Source organism: Parus major, chromosome Z (assembly GCF_001522545.3).
Source record: "Parus major isolate Abel chromosome Z, Parus_major1.1, whole genome shotgun sequence".
Taxonomy (NCBI): Eukaryota; Metazoa; Chordata; class Aves; order Passeriformes; family Paridae; genus Parus; species Parus major.
In genome coordinates this window covers 57,194,455-57,220,409 of record NC_031799.1, presented here as the reverse complement: position 1 = coordinate 57,220,409, position 25,955 = coordinate 57,194,455, and the positions used below count along the sequence as shown (strand labels likewise).

Genomic DNA, 25,955 nt, shown 5'->3' with positions numbered 1-25,955 from the left:
TGTACAGTAACTAATTAATGTTTGTTGTGGAAAATATAAAATCCTAAAAGAACAGACCGAGTGATTTTTTTTTCAATGGGAGCAATTGATGATCTAATTAAAAGACACAAAAGGGTAATTGTTGAATGGATGTAGTAAAATAAAAGTGTATTATTTAATTTTAACAGGTAAAGTGTAATTCTCTATCATCTGAAGCAGCAAATGCATTGGATTAGTGTGATCAATGCCGAATGCCACTGAGTGTTCACTTTTGGGTAGGGTCCATATTAAAAAGGATGGAAGGGGGAATAAATAGAAATACCTGTGAATACAAGAGTAGTTACATAAACCACTGAAGGGTGTATGTTTATTGGCTTTGTGGAACTGGTGGCCCAAGGTAACCTCTTTTTGTGTCTTGATCCCTATGAAGGAAGAGCCCTGGTGCCTGTTTATTCTCCCACTTCTGCCTCAGGAACTGCAGTGGAAATGGGAGTGCTCAGGCTGAACTCTGCCTTGTACTCCAGCCTGGGGAGTGGACTTTGTGCAGTCTGGGGGTGGCACCGAGTTGTGGTGGTGATTGAAATTGGAACAAATGCTGCCTTGGTCACTGGTGTCAAGTGACATCTTTTAAACTCTACAGATGCACACTGGTGGGAGATGGGAAAATCTTTACACATGTTCAGGTTATAACAAGAGGAAAAATGCCTTGAGAATTGTTGGGAGTGAGATAGAAAAGACATTTGATAAATGTGTTAGAGAAATTGAGAAAAAGAAACTAAAAAACAAAAAAAAATTCCCCCAAAAAAACCTGAACAAAAAAGGCAAACAATGAAAAATTTGAACAATTTACATTTTGATCTTGTAATGCACTTAAACATATGAAACTTTCATAAAAATACAGCGTGCTAAAAGAGGGATCAGTGCAGAGATGTTTTAAAGTCAAGCAAGTGAAACTGAACTGGATGCTTCAACTCAATTAGCGATCTTTAAGTGTCATTTTTCCAATGAGACTTTACTAGGCAGCAGTAGTAGACTGTGGTCCAAGTGGACTGTAAATCAATAGCAAACATATCCTGTGCCCCCTGTATACCTTAGGTAGGTCTGCAAGAGTGTGATGGATGGATACACGTACAGCTGCCATTCTCAGAACAGGATGGAGAGGAAATAGGGAGACCTATGGCAGCTTCACCATGCCATGCAGCTTGTTGGTGTACTGTATTTGCATGTGTTTTCTGCCTACTGAGGATGCCCACCCAAGCAGATCTCTCAGATGCTCATCAGCAAGGTGACCTCAGCTACAGGTGGAACCCTTTCCTTGTATGGTTTCTAAGCAGAACTGCTTGTGTAGGTGGTGCTTCCTCTTTCTTAATGACTTTTTGTAGCTAGGGCCTTGGAGTGGTTTGCAAAATTTTCCTTGCTTTGTGAGGAGAATACTGTAGTTAGCAAAAATTTAAAGGTGAGTAGAAGTTGATAAGAAGCAGTGTGAGAAGGTGGGGAAAGGTGCATAACTATGGACTTTTTTCAAACCTTTGAATGCTTTTGCAGTTACACAAGATAAAAAATGGCCATCAATTCTTCTGACTGCAAATTCAAGGACCTGTTACAAGTTTTAAGGACATTTTTCCTTTTAGATCCAGTGTTATGTAGTGAGGTGGTACATTTTTTGTATGATGCAAAGTTTATGATGCAGAATCTTCCTGCAAAGCCACCCACCAACAATTAGAAGCAGACATGTTGGCCAAACCTACGTTGCTACAAATAAAATGGATGAATTGCAATTGTCCTGTCACAGGATGCAGTTGGTTGTGTATAGCTTGATGAAGTTTGCTTTAAATGAAATAGATGTTATTTCAAAGTGTCTGCCTTGCTAATGTGGAAATTACATTATAATTGCTTCTCTTGTTGAATCTCAAAGAGATTGGTAGGCCTTTGAAAAAAAACAAATAAATATGGTAAGTTTCTTAAATGTATACAATAGCTGTGGACAAGATTAGAGTTCTTCCTTACAAAAAATTTTAAGTGGCATCTTTTAGCTATGGTATTTGAAGACTGCTCATGGAGGTGAAGTATTCTTATTAGAGTGGTTGCAGTGCAGTCGTTGTGTACAATCTGGCTTTAGGGACAATAGTTTTTATTAGTTCCAATGGTGAATCAAAAATTAATAAGATCTTTTAAATCTTCTCATGCTGAAGGTTTTAATGTCCTTTGGATGTCTGCATTTTTTTCTAAACAATCACAGTTTCTTTCCTATGAATCACTAACAAAGTGGTGAGGATGTGGTGTTTCTGTTGTAAGAACAAAGGACTCTTCATCTGAGGCTTAATTGTGATGTTTGTGGAAATGATAATTGTAGGCAGCCTGGACTTAACCAACAAATACAGAGAACTGACTAAAAGAGGAACATGGCACTTAGAGTGGCAGTTTCTAACTGTCTTATTTTTTGTTGGTATCAAAATCCGAACTGTATTATTTTTGAAATTTAATAGTTGCTAGATTGTAAGAAAAAGAGGTGAAGAACAAGTAGATTCTAACTGCATAATTAACATTGTCTGCATGTCTTCGGGGATGAATCCTGAAAAAGAGAAAAATAAGGTAAACATCAGATTTAATCAAATATGAAAATTATTTTATAGAACTTAATGGATAATACATAAATAATGGATAATACATATGGATAATACATAAATAATGGATAATTCATATGGATAATACAAAAAAGATAAAACAAATTATTGTGCATAATAATGTCTAAAACATTGTGTGATTTTATAAAAACTTCTGTTTAATTGTGTAGTGTGTCGGAGAAACATAACCATTTATAAAATACAGAAATGTACTTTGAATTACACTCTAAAATCTGAAAAGGTACAATCAAGTCTATTTAGAGCACTGTGGTCAATAGTTCCATGGGTAAGAGTATATTTCAAACATCTAGAACACTACTCAGTTTTTACTTCTCTGGGAGTACAGAAAATATGAAAAGCTTTTCGTGTGAATTGATATAATCTCGTGTCCATGTCTCAGATATATGCTAGAATATCATTCAGTTGATTCTGATAATTCAGTAATAAACATAAGTGATGTCAGGATTTAGAAAAGATCATGTTTGTTCCTTCTAGCATAATACAACCTAAGTAGACAATGTATTGAGCAGAAATTTCATATGGAGAAGACAGTTAATGATGCCTGCATTCTTAGGGACAAAGCTTTTAAAAGTTGGGCCGCTGTGAAATTTTCCAGCTCCTCTACTATTGTTGTTGCAACACAACAAATTGCAAAAAGGGAAACTTCTGTAGGGAATAAAGGCAGTTTGGGATTATTTTATGTCTGTGGCTTGTTGGAACAAAATTTGTAGCTGAAGTAAAGAGTCCTAAATTATCGAAAACAAATTGAGAAGCTTCAAAACATGATCCCTTAAGTAATGCTTGAGAGGACACCAGTCTGAAAGGTATGAGAATGGCAGATGTTTGACTCTATGTGACTAACTCCATTTTCAAAACTAGAAAAATTAAGAGAAAAAAGTTTCTTCAGAAGGTCTTTAGTTTGTACTAGTAGTGCAGGTTTGAAGTGTCAGAGGACACAGTAACTGTTTCCCACTTACATCTAGTTATGGATGCATTTCAGTAAATTCAAAGCCGTTGTCTCATGCTGTCGTTGTTTACGTAGGTGTGACTGGAGATGATGACTGCTGCAGCAAAACTTCTTTGTTCTGAGAAAATGTAATTTCATTTGTAATTTCAATAACCTTACAGAATACTGCTAATACAGCAGTTTTCACATACTTTTACACATATTCTCATGAAACGTTTGTATTTACAACACAGGTGAAGAACAAGAACATCACTGGTAGCTTTCATCCTGAATTATTAAAGTGATATTTCCCATCAGCCTTATAGGCTGTTAAGCTTGCTCATTTAATGAAATTGGACTTCAAACCTTGTCCAGCAAAAAGTTTTCTATGCATTTTGGGATAAACTGTCCGGGGTTGTTTTAGCTGTTATGACTACTAAAGGTTTTCCAGAAACCCAGTCACCAGGGCATATTCAATTGTCAGGCTTTTCTCAGTTAACACTACAGTCTTTTATAGGTTTCCCTGTAGAAGAGACATTGTCTTCATGTAATAAATCATTATGCCCTGTGCTTTCCCAGGTGTCTCTCCTAGTACCCAGCTTTCATTTCTCAAGAAATTTACCTCACCCTCACTTAGGACTACTGATTCTTACGTGTGACAGTATTTAATCAATTTCACATTTATATATAGCATTTAATGGCCTTCATAATTTTTTTTGCAACATTGCTAAAAACATTATGGGCTAATTAAAAGCAAACAAACCTGCTCATCTGCTCTTATATATGTCAGAAGTTTAAATGTTGCAGTAAAATTCTAGATGTGATGCAGACAAACTCCAATGAAGACAATAGTAGACAGGCAAATATTGAATACATGAAAGTATGAATAATACAAAGCTATTTTAGATCACCCTTTTGGCTGAGATACCACAGTTGTTGTCCTGTTACTCATCTTATTTAATTTCAGTCTTTCAAGGTTATGCATCTCTCCCTGTAAACAGTGACAAATGCAAACCCACATTTATACAGCATCATTTCCCTAGCCTCTTTCTGTCTTGTTTTGGAGATTTTTTTTTTTCACTTCGAGCAACATTTTTTTAAAATTTTTTTCCCCTTTCCCTGGTGGTCATGTATGTCCACCTTTGAGACAGCCAAATGAACAAAATTCCTGTTTAAATTCTTACAGGATTTTCATTTTATGCAGAGCAGCAGGAGGAATGTTGTGCCTTTTCTGGTGCAGAGCTAAATTTCCCACCAGAACCATATGTCTGCAAAGCGCACCTTCTCTCTCCCTCAGTGGATCCCAAGGGAAGTGAGCGAGAAATGTGGCAACTGCCTCCTTTCAGCTACAGGCAAGTATAGCAGGACATTTTTGTGACATCTACACCACTAAAGATGGCACTTCACTTTCAGTCCAGTAAACCAGAGATGCCAGGTGACTTTCAACAGAGACATTGATACATAGTGTTGCTTCCCTTCTCACCAGTAACACCTTCTGGGTGGTTGCAGGAGCAACTCAATTCACTGTTGTCTTGTAAAGGTATTTGAAAACCTTATCAAAAAAAAAGGACCAAGTGACAATGCCAGAGGCATCTACTTAGAGGACTACAGGGTTTCTCTAATGACCAAATGCTGCTTTCAGTTCTAACTGGAAAAAAAAAAGCAGCCAGAGCCAGGCTTTATTTGCCTTAGATAAACCCTTGGTTGAGGATTTGAAAGCATTTCTCTGGCTATCAGTAAAACTGGGTCTTGGATGAGAACGTTAGATGTGCATGCTGGATTGCACTTAAAGTCTGAGCCCTTCAGTTTGGCAATCACTGTTTGCAGTGCTGTGAACCTTCAGTCTTAGCACCCGTGAGCAGTAGTGAAGGCATGGTCTTGATCCAGATTCCATAGCCACATTTTCATTGTGTGCTGTGGAAAACACCAGCTTTTTCCCTGCAGCTGCCATGGCTGTGTCAGCTGTAGTTTACTCTAATGTAAAACTCTCTGTAGTAACTTTTGGTTAGTCAGCTTTGCTATGGTGATTCTGCTGATACCAGCAGAAAGCTCAGTTTGGATTGCATAAGCGAAGAGGACAGAGGATTGTGATTGTACTGCAAAAGGCATCTCAGCTGGTATGTAGTGAGTATATTGATGAATAACTTTGACCAGAAAGAAAAAGGCAAAGTCAGGTCTGATATGATATGCACACTAAAACTGGGTAATACAGACCTACCACCTTTATTAATTTTGATGTATATTCCTGTAGCCCTTCAGGACTCCTGATCCTGTTGATACCAGTACTGTATAAAGAAAATAGAAATATATAGTCTAAATTACTGAAGAGTTTTCCATTCCCATAGAGCAATTAGAATGGAAAACAAGGAGGAATTATGTAGGATCAGAACAAGTGATCTTGGCTTACCAGAGTCTGTCGTACCTTCACTGGTTTTGCTAGGCTTTGTAGTAAGTAAAAGCCTAAACAAAGAAGGAGAAAGTTTTAAAATAAAACTATATATTAGATTTATATGTTTCTAGGGAGCTTTTACTAAGTAAATAGATGATGCAAAGGATCTTGTCTGAAAGAGCTTATTGGAGCTGAAATCCATGAGGAGTCACAAAATATTGCGACTGAGGGCAAATGTTCTGTATATGATGCTATAGAGAAGGGATTACATCAACACAGAGCAGAATAACATTCTAAGAATGACAGGCAAAGAAAATAACCTTTGCAGCAGTCTCTGAGGTGTCTAAGACATAGTTTGCTTTGTTAAAGCAGCTGAAAGGAGGCTTGCAATAATTCAGAACTAAGTGCCAAGAGGAGGGACTTTGCAGAAGATAGGGAAAGTTGCAATTTTTGATACCTGAAAGTAAAGTCAAAGACATCACGAAGTAATAGTCATTCTTTTTTCTGAGGGTCATGTTTAAAAATTTTGTTCAGTTGCTAAATTTAAAGTATAATTTAAAATACACTTAATTTCATCTTTCTTCTTTTTCCCTTTTCAAATAGCACAGGCTTGACATCAATGCCTGATGACATAATTTTTCCCCTCCTGAATTTAATCCATCCTTCCATTCAACTTTTTTAAGGAGTATCAATCATCATTTAGGCTTATGTAACAGAGAAAATGATAATCCTACTAGTGTTTAACAACTGCCTAACCATATATGAGTAAAATGCCAACATACACTTCCACTTACATTTCTATCAAAGAAACTCACTTTCTAGGCATCAAAGAGGACTAGAGAGGAGAATGGCTTTCACAGACTGTTGTGTGCCTGCCCGAGCATTTGAACTTTAGGTGTCGTTCTTTGTCCTTAACAGGAACAGCATATTTAGAATTAAAGATACAAAGAATGTCCTTAAGTTGCTTGCAGTCACATCAAATTGTTTACATAAGGGATAACAGCTAAATAGATTGTCAATCAAAGTGAGTTCTGTCCTGTGTAAATGGTTGTGAGCCTAATGCTAAAGGTTGTACTGCTCATAAATGCTAATTCTACATCAGCATCAGAGATCTGATGCCACTGTGAAGTCCAGAGTTTGTTGATTTGCTCAGCTGAAAGACTGTGGATATGTTTATTTTCAGACTTCTTACTTTTACTGTAGGCTAATATGCTACACTTCATATCAAGCAAGAAATACTGTGCATTCTGGATGAAATTCATCTTCTGATCCTTGCAAACAGGAAATAGGCATTGCTCAGCTCATCACCTAATCTTGCCTGTTCTTAAATCTGTGATCTTTAGGGGCTTCTCATGCTTTACTAGATAATTTCATTCATTGAGCTTGTACATGGTTTCAGGAAAAGAGAAGAATTCAGGTACATCAGCTTTTAAAATGGGTGGTTGCTGGCAAATGCTTGATCATAGTGTACTTGAACACCATCAAATTAATGGATGATTAATTCTGTTATTACCTGTTTCCACTAAGTGGAGCAAATGAACAATGTAGTCAGACCTTAGCCTTGGCTTATCAATTTGCTTACACTGCATGTGTTGTAATAATTTCTGTCCTAAGTGCCCTTAAAATCAGGCTGCTTAGCAAGCCAAAACACACTGCAAGAGCTCTGTAATGCAGGAGATGGCCAGGCAGCTGATTAAGGAGTGTGAATTCCAGATAGAATTGATATGTGCTTTGTTACCTGAAAATTCCTGCCTTTTTCATTTTCTTCATCTTACATATAATTCTCCTGAACAAGAGCTTGGAGCAATGATTTATTATTTACTTCAAAACTAGATAAAAATAATGATGTTGAAAGTTACAAAATGCAGTAATCAAACATAAGACTTGGTAGAATTTTATTCTCCAGAAAACGCCTCCTGCAGTTGAAATAATTATTAGTACTTTTACTTAGTTTGGGTAATTTTAATAAGCAAGTAGCTGATGCATTACGTAGTATTGGTATAACAAACTGGGAATATAAGCTGACCTACTGATTTTTCTGTGAATCAGCATATTTGATGATGACATGGCAAGCATCAGAGACACAACACCACCATTTTTTTAAGTAACTATATTGCTTCCATTTAATTTCTGTAATTTTGAATCAGTCTCACTTTATTAGTACTTTTAAGGATGTTGAGCTCTCTAGGGGAGCCATGTAATACTACAGGTTGCTACAACATAAAATATTAATTTGTTTCTTATAGTTTAAGTGGAATTTTAGTCTATGTCTTAAGCTGCTATGAGCGATTTTTTTTTTCCCCTTCATAGTAGTGTGAAATGTAAACATGCAGGTAGTATAATACTTCCTACTTCTGTAGAAATACTAAAAGAGCTGATGTTCATGTCCTGAGATCCCATCATATACCACAAAACCAAGAGGTTTAAACTGGATCTAGAGTACCTTTCCATCACAATAAGCTGTTCGGGAGATGAGGAGGATAGCTGTACATACACACCATAGAGGTGGTTGTCACAGCTTGCCAGTGACAGTATTGCAATGCTGCAGGCAGTATATTTTATATGAGACATTAAACTCCCTCTTATGACAGCATTTGGCCCTTACCGCTGATGTGCCACATGGAAAAAGCAAAGGACTTAATCACAAAGCTGGAATGATTTTGCCTCAGACCAAACTCTTTTCACTGCCACCATTCCTCTAGCCTTTTTGAGGGGTATTGGGAAAGAGCTTCTAGTATTTCTCTCCCCCAGTAAATTGGCTTAAACAGGTGTTTTGTGCCAGTGGGGTCTATATTAATAAGCTCATTTCCATCCTAGATTTCTTGCTGTGAGCAGGCAGAACTCCGGTTATGTCATTAAATCAACATCTGGCTCTGGTTTTCCTGACATACTGAACCAAAAAGTGTCTGCTTTTATCTTCATTTCCTTGCTATTATATGGGGTAATTTATTTGCCTACAGAGAAGTCTTCTGCATATTAGCATTTCCCTTGACAGGAAGAAGACCTAAAGAGCATTTTTTCTGTTTTCTGGGGAGATAGGACATGTTAGAGCATCTTCTGCCTTGTGCTCTTTTTAGAAGGCTCATGGGCTTCTGAAGTGCTTAGCCTTAAGCTGTGTGGGCTGTATTCTTCTTTTTTAACTGTTAATGGGGTCTGGAAAAGTATAAGAACTTTTAGCACCATTTTGATTCATGGCGAGAGCAAAACTTCAAGAAAATTCCCATGAACTTCCATCATCAAAGACTGGACAATAGAAGAATAGAGAATGGGAAAGGCTTCGTATTGAGGACAGGAAAGAAGCAGAAAATGCAGCAAAATTATGAGGGACTCATCTGAAAGAATGCTGAGAACTGTTGAGGATGGAAGATGAGAACTTATTGCAGAAAATGAGGTGCTTGAGAGGAATTGGATGGGTTTCTTGGAACAATTTACCAGGGAAATGGAGAAATTATTAATTGAAGTCTTTCACAGAATTCATTGTGTGCTTCAGTAAGTACACAGAGAGACAAGATCCAGATTTTTAAGGAAACGTGGAAAAGGGGTTTCCAGTGAGTTAATTTGTTTTGCAGTCTCTATGTGTTTATTGATGGATTTTGTATTTTGAAAATTTTATTAAATTTTCTGGAGAGGGTAAGGCAGTTACAGATAAAGGGCATAGAGAATAAATTTATGGAAGAAATACAGAATTAATAGAAGAAAGCTCTCTGAAAGAAAATGTATTAAGCTTCAATGAGAAACAATGAGAGATTGTTTTATTTTTGAGAGGAACTGACGCAAGTGCCATAAGAACTACATTGGAATGAACCTGCAAGTTAAACGTAGCCTCATGTATTTAATGAGATATTTATACTTTTTTATAAAGGACCTGTAAAAATTTGTTTGTTAAAACGAAGTATTAAGGTAGCAGAATTTATAAATAATTTAAAGGAAATTATACCTCTAGATGTGTATAATTGACTCTGCTTATTATCTGTCTCATTTTAGCCTCCTTTCTGCTTCACCTGCCCCTTAAAGAAACATGTAAATTTGTGATGCTGATAAAGGCACTGTCATTCCCAAGAGGCAGGCACCTTCTGGACTTAGCCAGTTGTGCACTTGCATGCTCATGTATATACATGCATGTGCTTACGTATCTACAGCACAAATTAGATATTGTGATATTGGAAAATTGGTGTTTTCTCCATCCAAGTTTTGAAGGCATGGTCCTGTGTATGTGTTCTATTTTATATGGTAATAAGATAAGCAGAAATAATATAGGAAAAGATCACTGACAGATTCAGAACAATAGGTAAATATACTAAAGTGAACAAATATTAATGTTACTATTATTTTTAGGCCCTACAGAAAATCTTAAGAAACTTTTCTTTTTTGTGTGCATGTGCTAAATACTAATCAATCTTATTTCTTCTTCAGCAATTTCTGTAACCTTGAGAAAATTTTTACGAACAGGGTACTCTGTAACTAACATTCTTGGCTTAAAAAGTTGTTTTTATAAACCCCTTTGTTTATTCATTATAAATGGTATGTGTTCAAATTTTCAACACCTGAAGGAAAAAAATGAGCATAATATTTAAATGATGCCATTCACTAATTATTTTGGTGCCTTGACAGTTTACCAGCCCGTAAATGATGACTTTTCATAATACTCTGAAATGAAATAGCTGTAGCATGTTCACTGTGTTTACCTGGGATGAACCACCTGATGCCTGCCATACTTCTACAGGAAAGGAGAAATTTCGTCTAAAAACTCAGCAAAATGCAGTAGTAACATCTTGGGGGTTTGTTTTATTGTTTTCAGGGTGCTGGGTGCACTGCACTGGTGGTAGCTGTGGTGGCAAGGAAGTTAGAACTTACCAAAGCTGAAAAACATGTGCATAATTTCATGATGGACACCCAGCTAACTAAAAGAGTAAGTCACACTTTATATTCACATCTGAAAAGGAATACTGTATATTAATTTACTTCTGCGTTTGCTTTTAAGTAGTCTCCTGCTTGGTACCCTTGTTGAACTTTATCATGGGTGTTATTTTGCAAGATTAGAAATTTAATGCCTTGAGTTCTCTAAATTGAGGGCAGCTGCAAGTTGTCAGCAAACTTTAAAGATTTGAATATTGTATAGAGGGTCCTTGTAACTGGAAGGCATTTGGTGTTAATTAGTTAATAGTCTAGTTTTACAGCAGTTAAATGCTGTGAAACTAGGCTATTGTATTAAACCAAAAGCTTTTGTATAAGTTATGAAAACTTTTTGTAGCTAAAATAGGTTAAATGATAGATAAAAACAAAAATTTCAAGCTATGAGAGATATTCTTAAGTAAACAACATATTCAGGATTTGTGAGTGAGGCAGTCTTTCCAACTGCTTTTCATACACAATGTTTTATTTAACAGCACACAGTACTGAAGGACCCTGAAAGATGTTTGTAGATATTATTTTTAGAAGAGACTATTTTTTTTTACAAAATCGAAATCATTGGTATTTGTAGAAATACTTTAAACTAAAGAAAACGCAGCAACCAAGGCAATAGAAATCCTTTGCAGAAACAAACAGGTCAGTGTTGAGGGAACAAGAAAATGAGTAGTAGCTGTACAGTCCACTCAACTTGTTTAGTCTTTGTTATTGGAAAGAACCGATGTGGAGACGAAGGTCCTTGTAATCACAATGGGAACTCAGCAGAGTTTCTCCTTACTGAGGGTGCAGAGGGATATCAGTGCCCGAGATGGAGACAGTAGTTCTGCTCCAGGTCAGGAGGAGGCTGGCTGCCCGTGCAGTCTGAACTGCCACAGGTCCTGTGCTGCAGAGAGCCCTGTCTTACCCCCACGTGCTGTGTTTCTCAGAACACTGCCCTGGCTATGCTGGCTCTCATTTCTGTGCTGCTCACCACTAACAGCCTGTATCTCCTCTAAGGAGTCACAATGAGGAAAGACTAAAGATGAGTGAGAAGACAGTTCTTATATAGGTATAAAGGGTGTCTGACAAGGTATCTTTCTGAGCTTGTTGATTTACATTCCTATTGTGGTCAGTTAAGGTCTTGTTGATACTAGACCACAGAAAACAATTTGTCCCTTCCTAATGCAGGTACTTTTCTAGGGGTATCTGACAGCTGAGCCCAAAATGTGCCTCAGAGATTGGCCAGATTTTGAGTCTGGTCTTTATTTATGCCTCTTGAAGTTTATTTTGTTCATCCTTTCTTCATATAAATCTCAATGTTAGCCTAATATTTTATCCACGTGGTGCTTTCATAGCTTCAGACTCCTGAAACTCAAAACACGTGAAAAGTGAATCAAGCAAACAAATCCGAGATGCAAATCAAATCACAAATCCTGCAGATGCTGAGGAGCTTTCCTCACAGCCTGAAGATAGTCATACCTTGTGGAAATGCTACTTAGGGATTGTGAGGAGGTCGCTAAATCATGGCTGTGTTTTCAATGAAAAAAGGACAAGGTTCTCCAACACTTAGCCAATCCAATCTCCAACAATCTTAGCCATTTACTTAGCTCTGACACTGCATGATGTAAAGCTGGAGGGAGAGAAAATAAAGATGAATAATTACAACAATTTTTCTTTCTAAGTAACCTAGTCATTCAGCCATTAATCAACATTGCATTCAAATTATTTATATGTTTTTAAGCGTTCTTGAAAATTTTTTAGGGTTTAGTAAGAGAACTGTAGGTACTTTTAACTTCACATTTTATGTAAAGCCTCATTTAAAAAAAGTCAAAGTACTTTTTAAATAGAACTTTGCCCACATTAATTGACAACATATTTTTTTCATCTTCTTGGAGAATGTTATTAAAAAAAAAAAAAGAAAAAAAATTAAAGGGAAAAAGTGTTCAAACAGCTCTGGAAGTTTAAAAGACTTAAATTGCTTAAAGAACTTAGTAATGCTAACCATAGAACAAGAAAGAAAGAAATGTTATGGTCCTATTGAATACCCCTAATTAACATACAGATAATGCATTAGTATTTTTTCACTGTAATTTATATTGCCATAAACACCAAAGAGTTCCAACTTTTTGAAGAGGAAAAATTATTCTGGATGCAGAAAGTTTTGATCCAAACATCACATCTGTGTTAAAAGGAAACTGCTCTGCAGTCCCCTTAATCCTGTTGTTGCTATCTTCTCTGTGCTGCAGCTTCATGAGGTACCCACTTCCCACAGTTAAGACAGCATTTCAAAAGCTTTAGGAATAGTTAATAACAGAAAAGTGAAAACATAACATAATACTAGTTTTGTCAGCCTGGTGTTTTTCTTTTATTAAACAGGTGAAAAATGCAGCGGCCAATGTACTCAGGGAAACATGGTTAATTTATAAAAACACAAAGCTGGTTAAAAAAATTGACCATGCAAAAGTAAGGAAACATCAACGCAAATTCTTGCAAGCTATTCATCAGTAAGTACTATTTTGCTTTGTTTTTCCTCTCAAGGTGTTTTTGCTGTTAGTTTCCTTCTCTCTCAGTCACTCTTAGTCCCATCCTGCCCCCTCCCTCGTCTCCCCCCACTATTCCCTTCCCTTCATAGAAGATAGAATCTGGAGGTTGATTTTCTTTCAGAGTAAGACAAAGGTTTTACTGTATTACATGTTTACAGTAAAATAAAAAGGTATGCTAGCAGTTTATTCCATATAAACTGGTTGATGTTTTTCAGAAGTTTCTCACGCTTCTTGAATTGTCTAAGACTTTTTTTGTTTTTTGCCACTGAGACTATCTTTTGTTTTTATGCATTTGCTTCCAGGTAGAAAGATGCAAGCTACAATAGAAGAAGGAAATTTAAAAAAAAATAATTCTTTGTATTAGATGCTTTAATATTTTAAAATCAGAATGATGTGACAGAAGACAGTATGTATGTAGTGTTTAATGAAAAGAATATTCATCAAATATCATTTCATGGCCCACCAGCATTTAGTTGTCTCTTTCCACTGTATATTCTCAGTGCACAAGATCAAATGTTGGTATGTCAGCTATGACCCCTGCCATCTGTTCTAGAAAATGGGAGTGTGTGCCAATAGTTGAGTCCATTGTACACCTCTGGCATTATTCAAGTGAGTTCTTCCCCTTTACTTGATGGTTCGAAAACAAGCCTGAGACCTAAAACTGGTAGTAGGATTAAGCTGTGCCATGGTATTACCAAACTACAAGTGTTTATCTAAAATTTACAATATGTATTTGTCATAAAACACATCCAAATGAGCAGAATTGCACAATGGTTACTATTCCTTGAATGCCATGGGAGGAAAAACCCCAGAGTTTTGTCCTCAGGAACCAGAATTCTTTTGAGGAATAGTCAGGATCTTCTTGTCTGTTCTATTTCTTATCCCCAGCCATCCTGAGGGAGCCATTTGTACAGCTGATGAATATAGTTCCCATGAGTTACAAGGAAAATGTAGATAAATTAAGTTTAATTTCAAACTGATGGTTTCAAAACTTTTGAGTGAAGGTCTATACCTGAGACAACCACTGAAGAGATGTGAGGGAAGCATCCATGATGAAAAGAATGTCTATGTAGTGTCTTGCAGGAGAGACAGGAAGGAAAGGCTGGGTTTACTCATTTCCTATTAGTAAATTTAGACTAACAATCATTCTCTCTCTCATAGCAATGTTTTAAAGCAGTAGGTAGCTAAGCTTAAGCTAAGAAATATTCTGTAAGCCTTGATTACTGTATTACACTTAGCAAACTTTCAAGATAAAATGTTACTGTGTCATTGTGGAAACACTTTGAGGAGTAAAAAGACAACAGAAGTTAAGGTGTTTTTATGTGTATATAAAAGGTATATTTTTATATAGCAGTTTGGCCATCCTGCTTACCTTAAAGGATTGGGAGGTGGAGGGGAGTGGCAGGGGGTCTGGGGACAGGATGGCATGTCATGTGCATCCTTGCTGGACTTGAATCCTTGATTGTAAAGGTTAACATTAACATTTTAACTTTACTATTTATTTTGTGTGTGTGTGTTCGTGTGTCTGTGTGTGTATGAGCACATATGTTCAGAAAAGAATCTAAAAAGCACAGCAGGCTCGATCTCCAGCTTTTTATATCACTTGAGCTCAGAAGAACTTTCCAGGATATAAAGTGTGTTCTGCCCCTCTCTTAAAAATTAATTAATCAGGTGGGGTGAAGAAGGTGGCATCAGTAATTTTTTTCTATTTGTGTCATCTAGATTGCACAGCTATCTTAATCATTTCTCTTTATCTTTTACCACTTTGCACTGCAGGTCCAAAACTTTTGTGTTCAGGAAAACAAACAAATGATAATTCTTTCAATATACTGAAGAATGCACCATGGATGAAAACATTGCACTACCACTTTTCTTTCTTCCTGTAGCTGAATTGATGGATGCAAATTAATTTTTCATCCCTTTGCATCTTTGCCCTTTTTCTCAAGTGACTTATGGATACCTTTCCGTAGTCTCGAGTTTTGTTCGGTCCCCCTCCTTCACCTTCAAACCATTTCATTGGAGACAAAAATAAAAAGAGTGGCATTTCAGGGCCAGTTTTATAAAATAAACCAGACTAGATCATGACAGCAGTCATGGTCGCAGCTCTAAAATGTGTTCAGCTGGTCTGGGTGTTCTGTTTCTCATGCACACTAGAGAAGATGAAGGTGAAATCATATAAAGGCATGCTATGTATTGTATAAATAAGAGAATCTACAGCGAATAGTTAATGGTAAGGCTTGAAGATATTGCACATTCTTTATCACAAATGCAAGTGAGTTAGACTCCTTCTGAGGCAGCTACTGATCAAAAGTTGCAACTCCTTAGGAGTTTCTACCTGCTGAATCGAGCCCACTGTGCCCATTTGGTTGTTTTAGTATATTTTACACTTTGTTTTCTTTTGTTTTGTCTTTTTTTCAACAAAATGAAAATAGAGCTCGGAAGTAAGTTGTATAAGCTGTTCCTTTCTAAACTTGCAGAATTTACCACTGTCTGCATGCAGAATATAGAATTTTTATTTGTGAACTTCAGTGGTCTGATTGCTGCCATGGAAACGTGATCCAGAATCATGATCTTTTTTTGTGATAAGTGAAGTTCATAAAATCCAAATTTTATCTTAATGAATTATACTATGAAAGTCTGTTGGTTTCCTTTAAATCCGGCTGCTGCAGCTAAAGACTTGCCATATCTGTACATTCTTACAGCCTGTGGTAGGTGTTGGGTTGGTTACCGTGAAGAATTATCATGTTGGTGTCAAATGGTACTTGTACTACTACAATAATAATGAACTTCCTGGAATTTTAAATTTAAAATACTGATTGTCAAACAGATGAGTCAATGAATCTTAAAAAAAAAGGAGAAAGCACATAATTCTGCAAATTATTTGAGAGAGTGGTCACCAAAACACTGGAGCTGTCATTCTCCAGTGAAATCATTTCCTTTGAATAATTATTCTGTTCTGACACTGTGATGATATAATTCTGTACCTTGGAGATTCCTTCATATTCTTTGCTTTAAAAAAACTCCACCTTGTAGCTTCTGAAAACACCACTCCTACAGTCTTCGTTTATGTTGTGTTCTGAAAGAGGCTTCCAGGGGAAGAAGACCATATGACATTTCAGTAACAAGCTCCTGAAATGCCAGTTTTATATGATCAGTTCATTTCTACCTTAACAGAGCTATTTCCAATTAAATTTTAAAGATATTTTTAAATGACATTTCACTCTCTACAACTTACTTTCTCATACCTGTTAGCCTAGATATGAAAGGAAATGCTTGTGAGCTAAAGAGATGAAAGAAACTTTCTGGTTTGGGAATACCTTTGTTAAGGTTTTCTTTAAACTGGCTTTCTAATACCATCACTGAGAAATGGGGACTAGCAGCCCACCTATCACAAAATGCTGCCAAACTTGATTCTATTGCACAGCTAACCAAATTGTTATTTTGGTTGGCCCGTGGCACTCTGGTAGACTGAAGTATCTTATGACACATTGTTTATAAATTGATACCTTGGTATCAAAACCCCATTTCCTGCTCTAGAACAGCCAGAAAAGTCATTGAAAGTCCAAGTATGCATCTGTTATGAGATTTTGAACAAATGAATCATACTTCAGGAAGAAATTGTCTTTTTGTGAAAGTCAAATCTACAAACCACTCCTCTAGTAGTTAATCTGGAAAACATGGGGTTTGTCTCAGGGAATATATAAGAAGGGTCATACATCTTGCAAAAAATGTGCATAACCAACAATAATGCAGATAGGTATTTGTCAAAGAAAAACATGTACCCTTGCTGTTCCTATCATAGTTTTCCAATGCTGTAGTTTAAATAGTGCTTTGAAAATGAATGATGTAAATTTGAAATGTAATCATATTTAGATACACAAATTATCTAAGAAAACCAAACGTATTGGCAAGCATGTTGGTTATTTAGCTGCTGGACAGATGGAAGTTCTTTTTAAAGTAAGGAGAAACTCACTTATCACTGTATGTTCATCAGGTTCCAACACCTGCTAACCCAATCCATTTCCGACAGAACAGGGCTAATACCTGTATCTAGTCATGTAGGCATGGGAAGATTCTTGATTACTACAACAATAATGACAAAAAGCTGTTGTTCTATGTTTCTTCCTATATCTACTTGTCACGATACTGAGGCTTTGGGGAATGTTTTGGCTTTCTTTCATGTAGTCTGGATAAATTGTTATCTTCCTTTTTGAATTCAACTTTGACCATGGCAAATGGTATTCTCAAGGACATCACATTTCCCTGCTCTTTCCTTTTTTGCGGTGTTGAAGAAGCATGCTTCTCATTGTAGCAGGCACATGACCGATTCTGACTCTACACAAAGTAGTCAAGGCATTGTCCATGCAGTTATTTGCTCTCGTAAGTTTTGTGCATGCTCTCTAGAAATCCTAGTATGATGTCATACAAAAAAAAAAAAAAATCTGACTTAAAATTCCACTTTGTAGATTAAGAAGTGTAAAAATGGAACAAAGGAAACTGAATGATCAAGCCAACACTTTGGTGGACCTGGCAAAGGTTAGTAGGCATTTACTGTTGTTTCAGGAGTTTTTAAGTGAGAATGTTATGCATTATATGTGCAAATATTGTTAACAAGGTTGTTATTTGTAGCAAATGAAAATACGTTTGTGTTTTGTGGTAGCAACTACTGAAGGAAACATCCTGATGAAAGTTTGAGTGTGCCATATTTATTTATTTTTCTGTACATTTGAAAAAGACTTCACAATTGAGAGGCTGATCCTGAGAGCTCCTGAGGTGACTGCGGTGGTCGTGGTAAATGCTGAACTGTGAGTGGGCTGTAGTGGTGTAGTGCTGTGTAGTAAGAAGATTTTCCATGTGGTGATAGTGATTGCGCCATGATGGACCATAGTAAATAGCGTCTAGACTGAAGTTAGATGTTCTGCTTTCCTGGTCCTGTTGTCTTATGCAGCAGTAACTTTGGACAAGTCAATTTAGAGCTGCATTTATTTAAGTTTTATAATGAATAATAGCTGCCTACTTTACCAGTATATCATAAGGCTTTGAAAATCTTCTTTTAACAATTTGAGTTGAGGCTATTCAGTTATGAGCTGCTTGCTTATTGTTGCCAGAATTTTTCATAAATATATAATAACTAGAAAGATAGAGGTCTGACTGGTAGCATTTTGGATTTCTCATTAGATCATAATACTTAACAGTTACTGTGAGCTTAATTTGAGGCTACAGTAGAAGCATTAATGGGCTCTTCCTAAGGGTTTCTTGTACACCTCTTCATTTACCTCAAAATCCTCCTCAATTTCAAGTGCATCAAAGCAAACATTAAACTCTACACTGTTCATTCCCCTCTTGCTTCACAGAACCACCTGGTAACTTCTGGTGAAAATGCAATTCACTCTAATGCTTCTGCAACTAATAAGGTCTTTTAATGTACTGTTTTGTGCAGACTACTTCACTTTCAAGGCTTATGCTAGCATCGTGAAACAGGAGGCGGAGCAATGGTTTATAACACACCTGATACTGAAGTGGTTTACAGTTCAGGCAGTCATTCAATTAATTTTCCTTTCCTTTGGATGGTTCATAAATTTCAGCCAGTTTTTCTACTGGCTACAGTAGAAAAATTACATCCAGTTTTAACTCTAGTTTAAATAATCTGAAGCCTCAGTTTATAATAGGCAGACATTCAGCAATTATTTTTAACCAATTCTAAGTCTCCATGAAATTACACGTTTCAGATTTCATTTTTACTGGGTATTGTGTCATTTTAAAGTATATTCTATATATTTGCTGTAATTAAACAGTGTTTTGTACAGGCCAGATAGATTGGAGAGTGCAAAAGTAGAAAAGCATGCAATTGTTTTACAGTTTTTACTCCTTGCACTACTTTAGAAAAACAATCCACTCAACTCATCTTACTGCCAATTCAAGAAAATCCACTCAGTTTAAGCAGCAAGCTAGAGAACAATGTTTCTGCTTTTCTTAGAAGAGTGAAGATATTTAAAACCAGAATCAAGAACAGTTAAGGATGGAGTACATAAGTACAGCCTTCAGTTCCCTGGTAGCTTACACTGACTGTTCAAAAAGGTTAGCCTGGAGCACCCCCAAGCACCCAAATTTCAAAAAAAAGTCTGGTCTTTAATTGATTGTGACTTTGATGTGTAAAGTGGTACTAAAAGGCATTACATTTCTGCTCAAGAAATCTAATATAAATTTTAGTCTACTGTAATTGTAATGTACTTGTTACAATACTTGTAAGGTCTCTCTAAACCTTTACTTAAATCCTTCTACTTTCAGACTCAAAACATCATGTATGACATGATTTCTGACTTAAATGAACGAAGTGAAGATTTTGAGAAGAGAATTGTTACTCTGGAAACTAAACTGGAAACTTTAATTGGTAGCATTCAAGCTCTTCCCGGGCTGATTAGCCAGACAATCAGCCAGCAACAGAGGGAATTCCTCGAGGCTCAGATACAAAATTACGATAAGCATGTTGCCTACAGTGCTGAACGATCACGATCTTTGTCAAGAAGAAGGAGATCATCCTCCACAGCACCACCAACTTCATCAGAGAGTAGCTAGAAGAGAATAAGTTAACCGCAAAATAAAGACTTTTTGCCATCATATGGTCAATATTTTAGCTTTTATTGTAAAGCCCTATGGTTCTAGCCAGCGTTATCTGGGTTCTGATATCAGAATCCTGGAAACCTGAACACATTTTAGGCCAAAATGAGTGAAAACTCTTCTTTTTTCCCCCCTCCTCCTCTCAGATGCACAGTGAATGCACCTAGTATTGCTATATTAGATTGTTCTTCCTGTAATTTCACTTTTTATTCATGCACTTCAAACAAGCTTTACTACTACAATACATAATCTAATATAACAAGTACGTTAATTTCTGCACATAGTTACCTGATTATTTTGACCTAACAACCAAAAAAAAGATCACAATCAAAAGAACTAATTACGAACTTTTAAGAAACTAAATTGAAGCTTAATAATTATTTCTCAGTATGAAAGCTGTCTAAACTTTGCTTGCAGTGGAGGGGGAAAAAAACCAATATTAATCTAACAGTGTGCTGTATATGCATAGTCATTTTAAAAGGTCACTGACAGCTTTAATTTCTGAAGTGATTAATTCAAAATATGTCCTAGAAAATAAGTCTCAGAGTAAGCTGTGGGTTTTTAAAATATTGTTAGGGCTTTTATTTAACGTGCATTGGTACACACACAAACACACATAGATAATATATATATACATATGTATTTATGTATATAGAATTATTTATGCAATGCCCATGGCAATGATCTTTTAAACTGACTATTCATAAAGCTACTGGCATGCAAAAAGCACAGGCAAAGTCCTGTTTACTTATTCAGAGTCTCATAAGAATGCCAGGTAAGTTTGTCCAGATCAAAAGCACCACTTTCACCCAGAAGTCTCCTAATAATGCTATTTGGGTTTTGAAAGTTTTAGGTTGCTACTTTCTCCACTCCTTTCTTTGTGTTTCTGGAGTGAATGACTGACACACAGACTTACAGTGTACACAGTTATATGATGGCAGCACAATGTTCTGTATACGTTATGTTTGGGCAATCCCCATGGTTCCTGCTATGCAGTCAAGCTTAGCAAAACACTAGCAATATTTCCAAAATCTCCTGTAAAAAGCCAGCTGTAGACTGGAGTTACAATAGTAGGGTATCTATAGTACTTTATTTTCATGCATAAAAATAAGGTCTCCTACTTTATTAAAGAAAAAAAAAAAAAAAAAAAAAAAAAAGAAAAAAAAAACCAAAACCACAAACAAATCACAAAGCATAGTCACCAGTAGGCACTGGTGAAAAGGTTTTGACTGACATTTCTCCTGGTTTATGCTCTGGAGTAGCAAAACTAGGTAAGTTTAAATGTTCAGTACATGCAACTTGCATTCACAATTCCTAGTTATAAACAGGAAATTATTTGACTTTATGAGACATTTTTTAGTACTTGCTATTTACGAAATATGCCAGTCCAGTCTGCCTCTCCCCCAGTTTACAGACAAGGGTGATATCTGTAGCTAAACAAGTAGACATGGCTGACTGTTTCTAATGCTATGTCTGCCTAGAGGTAACCAACTTGCTCGTTGAAGGAAATGCACATTGCTCCATGAAACACTGTGACTTCTGGTCAGCAAGGACAGGCAGGAAAGAGTAATGCAAGAAGTCAGGGCAGAGCCCTTCTGGGCAAGACAGAAGAACTGTTCTTTCCAGCAACCAGAATTCCCCAAACCAAATACATAATCTGAAAATCAGCAGACACTTCAGGCCTATTCAAATTAAAGGATCTTCCTTTTCTGGTGTTACGAATGTATAAATGATGAATGTATAAGTGACATCCAGAGGTACTGCATGCATATTAGAAGGTCAAGAATTTCTCCAACTTTTTATGTCCTTGAGAAAGATGGTGACTTTGCAGTATTTTTCCCCCTGGAGCAGGACAGTTGCATGCCTTTGGCGTGCCTTATTTACAGTCTGTGGTATTTTGTGACTGGAAATAACAAGCAGTATGCAATGTATTTGCAGTTCTGCATTTGTTTTTATGGAGTTAATTTCCAAAGGAAAAGATGGATATTATAAAGTCCTAATACTTTTCTAGTGCAGTCCTTAACTAGATGAGATTGTGAGTGGTCATAAGGCCAGTAGTGATTAGTAATATTGGAATTTAATAGTCAAGTTTAAGAATTCTTTTTTTTCTCCTTTTTTGCATTTAGTTTAGAATACTTCTCTTGACATTGAATGTGAAATACACTTTCTGTAGCTTGAATACATTCCTTTTTCTCCTGTCAGCTTGAACTAGCTCTTTCATTGTTTACATCTTTTTAATATGTGTATAACACCCATTTTTTGCACAACTGGGTTTTTAAAGATCTGTAGCTCCACTTTGAAAATTCTTGTCAATATGTCAATTTTAATTAAGATCCAGCTATAAGTATTGAGCTGGCTATTTCTGATATGAAAGAGCAGCTGTCAATCTTTGACCTCTCCATTTCTTTTACTCAGTAGGACTCAGAAGCCTGAACTTAATATTATTGCCACAGCTTTATGCAATGGTGAGATGCATCAGGATTATTTCCATCAGTAGCATTTTGTAACAACCTGCCAAATTATTTTGGATTCCTTTCTTTTTTTTAAAACAAACAAAAAAAAATGATGTCACCATGTAATACTCCAGTTCTACATCTTAATTTACCTTCAAGCTCACTACAGATTCTTTATCTGCATTTTCAGCACATATGATTTTTTCTTGTACTATCTGATTTCAGCACTAAGGTGCTGCATGGGGATATATTACATAAAAGGACAGATATAAACTTTTATTCAGGGGAGCACAAAGCACTCTTGGTTTGATTTTCTTACTCCAGACACTAAACTCCTTTTAGTCTTCCCTTGTCTGACTTTTGTAGTACCACGAATTCCACAAATGATATTTTAGTTCCAAAACTTTAGCTCCATCATTGTCAACATATATGATCACTAAAAGGAAAACATATCGTTATGACAGATTGTGGAAACTGTATATTTAAATGTAGACTTCTCTTGGAATCATTGTTTACAAATGACAAGGAGTCTTTACCATATTTACCATATTACAATTGTAAATCTTCATGCACCTCTTGCCTTAGTTTCACCAGTAGGAAAATTCTGCTTTCAGTTGCTATTAAACCTTTTCGCTACATTCCAGACACTGATTCCATTTGTGTTTCTTGGGAGTCTAGTTGCCAAGACACTGAGCAAAGGTACCTTGCTCGGAAGGACTGAAATGTAAGATCACAAATAGGCCTGTTCACTATGCTTAAAATTAAATGCATTGATTTAACTAGTACTTTTTGCTTACGTTTAGGTTTTTTGCAGAATCAGAATAATGGATTCATATGTTTTACGCTTGCAAATGCTCTGCAATTCTTGATTCTGTAAATCATTACGTATTTTAAGCCTGCACGTCTTTCCAGACAGACTTGTGCAACTCAGCTTTTCTTTACCTCCTGCTGCTCCATAAGGATGTATCTAATATGGAACGATTTACTATCTGAAAGTTTGGCATCAGCTTAGGAGCTCTAAATGCCTTCTGGAGGTCCATACCTTGTGAGCTATTTCAAAACTACGGCTCCCCAGACTGAGTTGGAATCACTGTCATCATTAGAGCAAAGATAAGTGATAAGCATACTGTTTTACAAATTGTAAGACTCTTTCCATGTCATATCATATGTAAACATTCAAATTGATATGCACATTAAGAGCATATCTAAGCATAAAAGAATAAAAGGTGTTCAATGTGTCTAAAATTCAGAATAAAATCTGTAACCCTTACAAATACTAAAAATTAAAATTGTTTGAATTTTTTTTTTTCCTTAACTATTAGTTATGAAAAATTCTTACTCATTTGTCCACAGGTTAACACAGAAGGTTTTTGTGTACCTTAATAAGTGTGTTCTCTCCATCTTCCAAATTTCTTGTTCACATCCATTCTTTATTTTAAATCAAAGTCCTTAAATTCTTTTTGCCCTTTTATTAATAATTATTAAGGGGTGACAAAATAATTATTAAGGGCTGACAAGCAATGAAATAGAGGGGAAGGTATGAAGGAACAAACACTTCTGTGTGTCATTTTCAGAATTCCACCTCTGCATCAGTATATCTAAACGCTCAGGTAGAAATGGACACAAATTTTAGCCAGCGCTCTTAGCTACCCAGGTCTGAGCCAGCCCTAGCCCGGGAAGAGCACTTCCATACCTGAACAGTTATGAGGTGGAGCTTACATGCACCCAAAGCCAACCATTTATTTGTGTGGAAATTTATGTACACAGAACCTTATATGAGCATAGTAAAATTAACCTCCATCTGTCAATTAGGGCTTACAAATGTGGTCCTATATCTGTTGGCACAAATTCAGAGAAAACTAAGCTATAATGTATATTAGCCTTTATATTCTGAACCTTTTAAGGGGTATCAGTAAAATCTTAATCTCTCTCCATGACTGAGAGAATAAAGAAAAAGAGACACTTAGAAGATGGTTTGCAGTCAGGTGTGCATAGGATTAGCTCTGACTTGCTTAAGTGCCTCATTGCACATCAGCTTTGGTCCAGAAACCACAGGATTTTGTACACTCCAGAAAGAACAGGTTTCTCTCACTATAGAGGGAGTTAGCACAGCACTGACCAAGTAAGTCCCGTCTCTCAAGAGAAGCCCAGTGTGCAAGATGATCATAATAAGTAGGAGAGGAGCATTGTGTTAATTTTTGCAACTCTGCTCAAGACTTATGGCTTAGCACAGCATCAAGCCCAATGTAGACACTCGATTCCCTGCCAAGAATTGCTTGCAGCTGGACAGTACAGCACATGGTTGGAGCAGGTGCAGCATGGTCTGGGCTAGGGTATGTAGACATCCTAAAATGGAGCCAGTTACCAGAATTAGCATCACCATACTGCCATGTATTAGACTTTGTTACAGTGATACTGCTGAAGATCTATTAGATACACAATTCTCAGGCTTTTATATGAAGATTCCCCTGCACAGGATTGCAAAGCTTTTCTGCACATGGAAGGGTATACAGCACAGTGTCAGTGAAAGAAAAACATAAGCCACACTCTTTAACTGTTGCAAACTAACATGGCAACAAAATCAGATGGAGAACTGAAGCTTTGTGCTGACTTCCCTTTCATTCAGATTCACTTAAACCCATTAATATCTTCAAATATTTAGGAGAATCTATACTGTTTTCAATTATACATGAAGCGAGCTACAAGCTTTTACTTAGATTAAAAGCTTCTGCTTTAAGACTATGCCCATTCTGACCTACTGTTCCCTTTTTAACCTGAATTTCAAAGTACCTTGAGTCTAAAGAGGACATGCATATTCTCCTATGTGGATTACAGCAAAGTAGGTCTCTGAACAAAAAAGCTTCTCCAGTCCAGATAAATGACCAACCATCATCATTACCAGGAATAATAACGGAGTTAAACGTTTGTCATGGGGTAGCTTTACCTTTAAAGCAAAGCTGAGGAAAGAGGGGAAGTTAGAAGTGCTGATGGCTGATGGGAGTTCTTCTTCCTGACTAATTATCAGTCATTTCCAAGAATTGACAGCAGTTTAGGCCATTGAAAAGTGGGATCAACTTGTGAACCTTACCTTAAAGTGTAAAACCAGAGCTCTCTGAGTTCTTCTTTTTTTCTTGGGGTTGAAGGTTGGCGGGGTTCGGGCTTTTGGTTTTTTGTCCGGCCATGCGGCCGGGCGGGGGCCAGGCCGGGCCTGCTGCATCTCCCGGCTGGGAGATGGGGCCTGCGGGGGGCTTGTCCCGAGCCCTGTCTGGGCCGGGCCGGTTCCTGGCTTGGCTGCAGGTTTTGCCGTGATGGAATTCACCAGAAACTGCCGAGTGAAGAAGGAGAGGGGCTCTGAGCCTGCAGCAAGCAGAGACGGTGACCACACTTTCCAGAGCAGCCATGAGGAACTCTCCATCACAGACGGCTCCAGTTCCTGCACCAGCCGAGGCCACAGAACTACCTACAACAGCCTAGGCAAGATTTTAACTCTTTCATTACCCAGATGAGACTTGCGGA

The 25,955-nt window shown here is 36.8% G+C and overlaps 1 protein-coding gene and 1 long non-coding RNA gene across 3 annotated transcripts in view; one reads left to right on the top strand and one right to left on the bottom strand.

Moving 5' to 3' along the window:
- Positions 1-21,160, top strand: part of KCNN2 (potassium calcium-activated channel subfamily N member 2) — a 69,681-nt gene extending 48,521 nt beyond the window's left edge. Inside the window, exons 5-9 of one of the 2 annotated variants that reach the window (XM_015615037.1) lie at positions 10,737-10,847; positions 13,202-13,329; positions 15,801-15,809; positions 17,835-17,904; positions 19,657-21,160. In XM_015615037.1, the coding sequence (XP_015470523.1) occupies positions 10,737-10,847; positions 13,202-13,329; positions 15,801-15,809; positions 17,835-17,904; positions 19,657-19,944 (606 nt within the window). In that variant the 3' untranslated portion in view covers positions 19,945-21,160. The remainder of the gene's footprint in view (positions 1-10,736; positions 10,848-13,201; positions 13,330-15,800; positions 15,810-17,834; positions 17,905-19,656) is intronic. The other variant, XM_015615038.1, reaches the window with a different exon arrangement.
- LOC107198222 lies at positions 408-25,568 on the bottom strand. The gene is made up of 4 exons (XR_004500489.1): positions 25,528-25,568; positions 12,305-12,455; positions 3,581-3,688; positions 408-2,551 (listed from the first exon to the last, which is right to left on the bottom strand). It is a non-coding gene; the product is annotated as an uncharacterized LOC107198222 (long non-coding RNA).
- Positions 25,569-25,955: the final 387 nt, after the last annotated feature.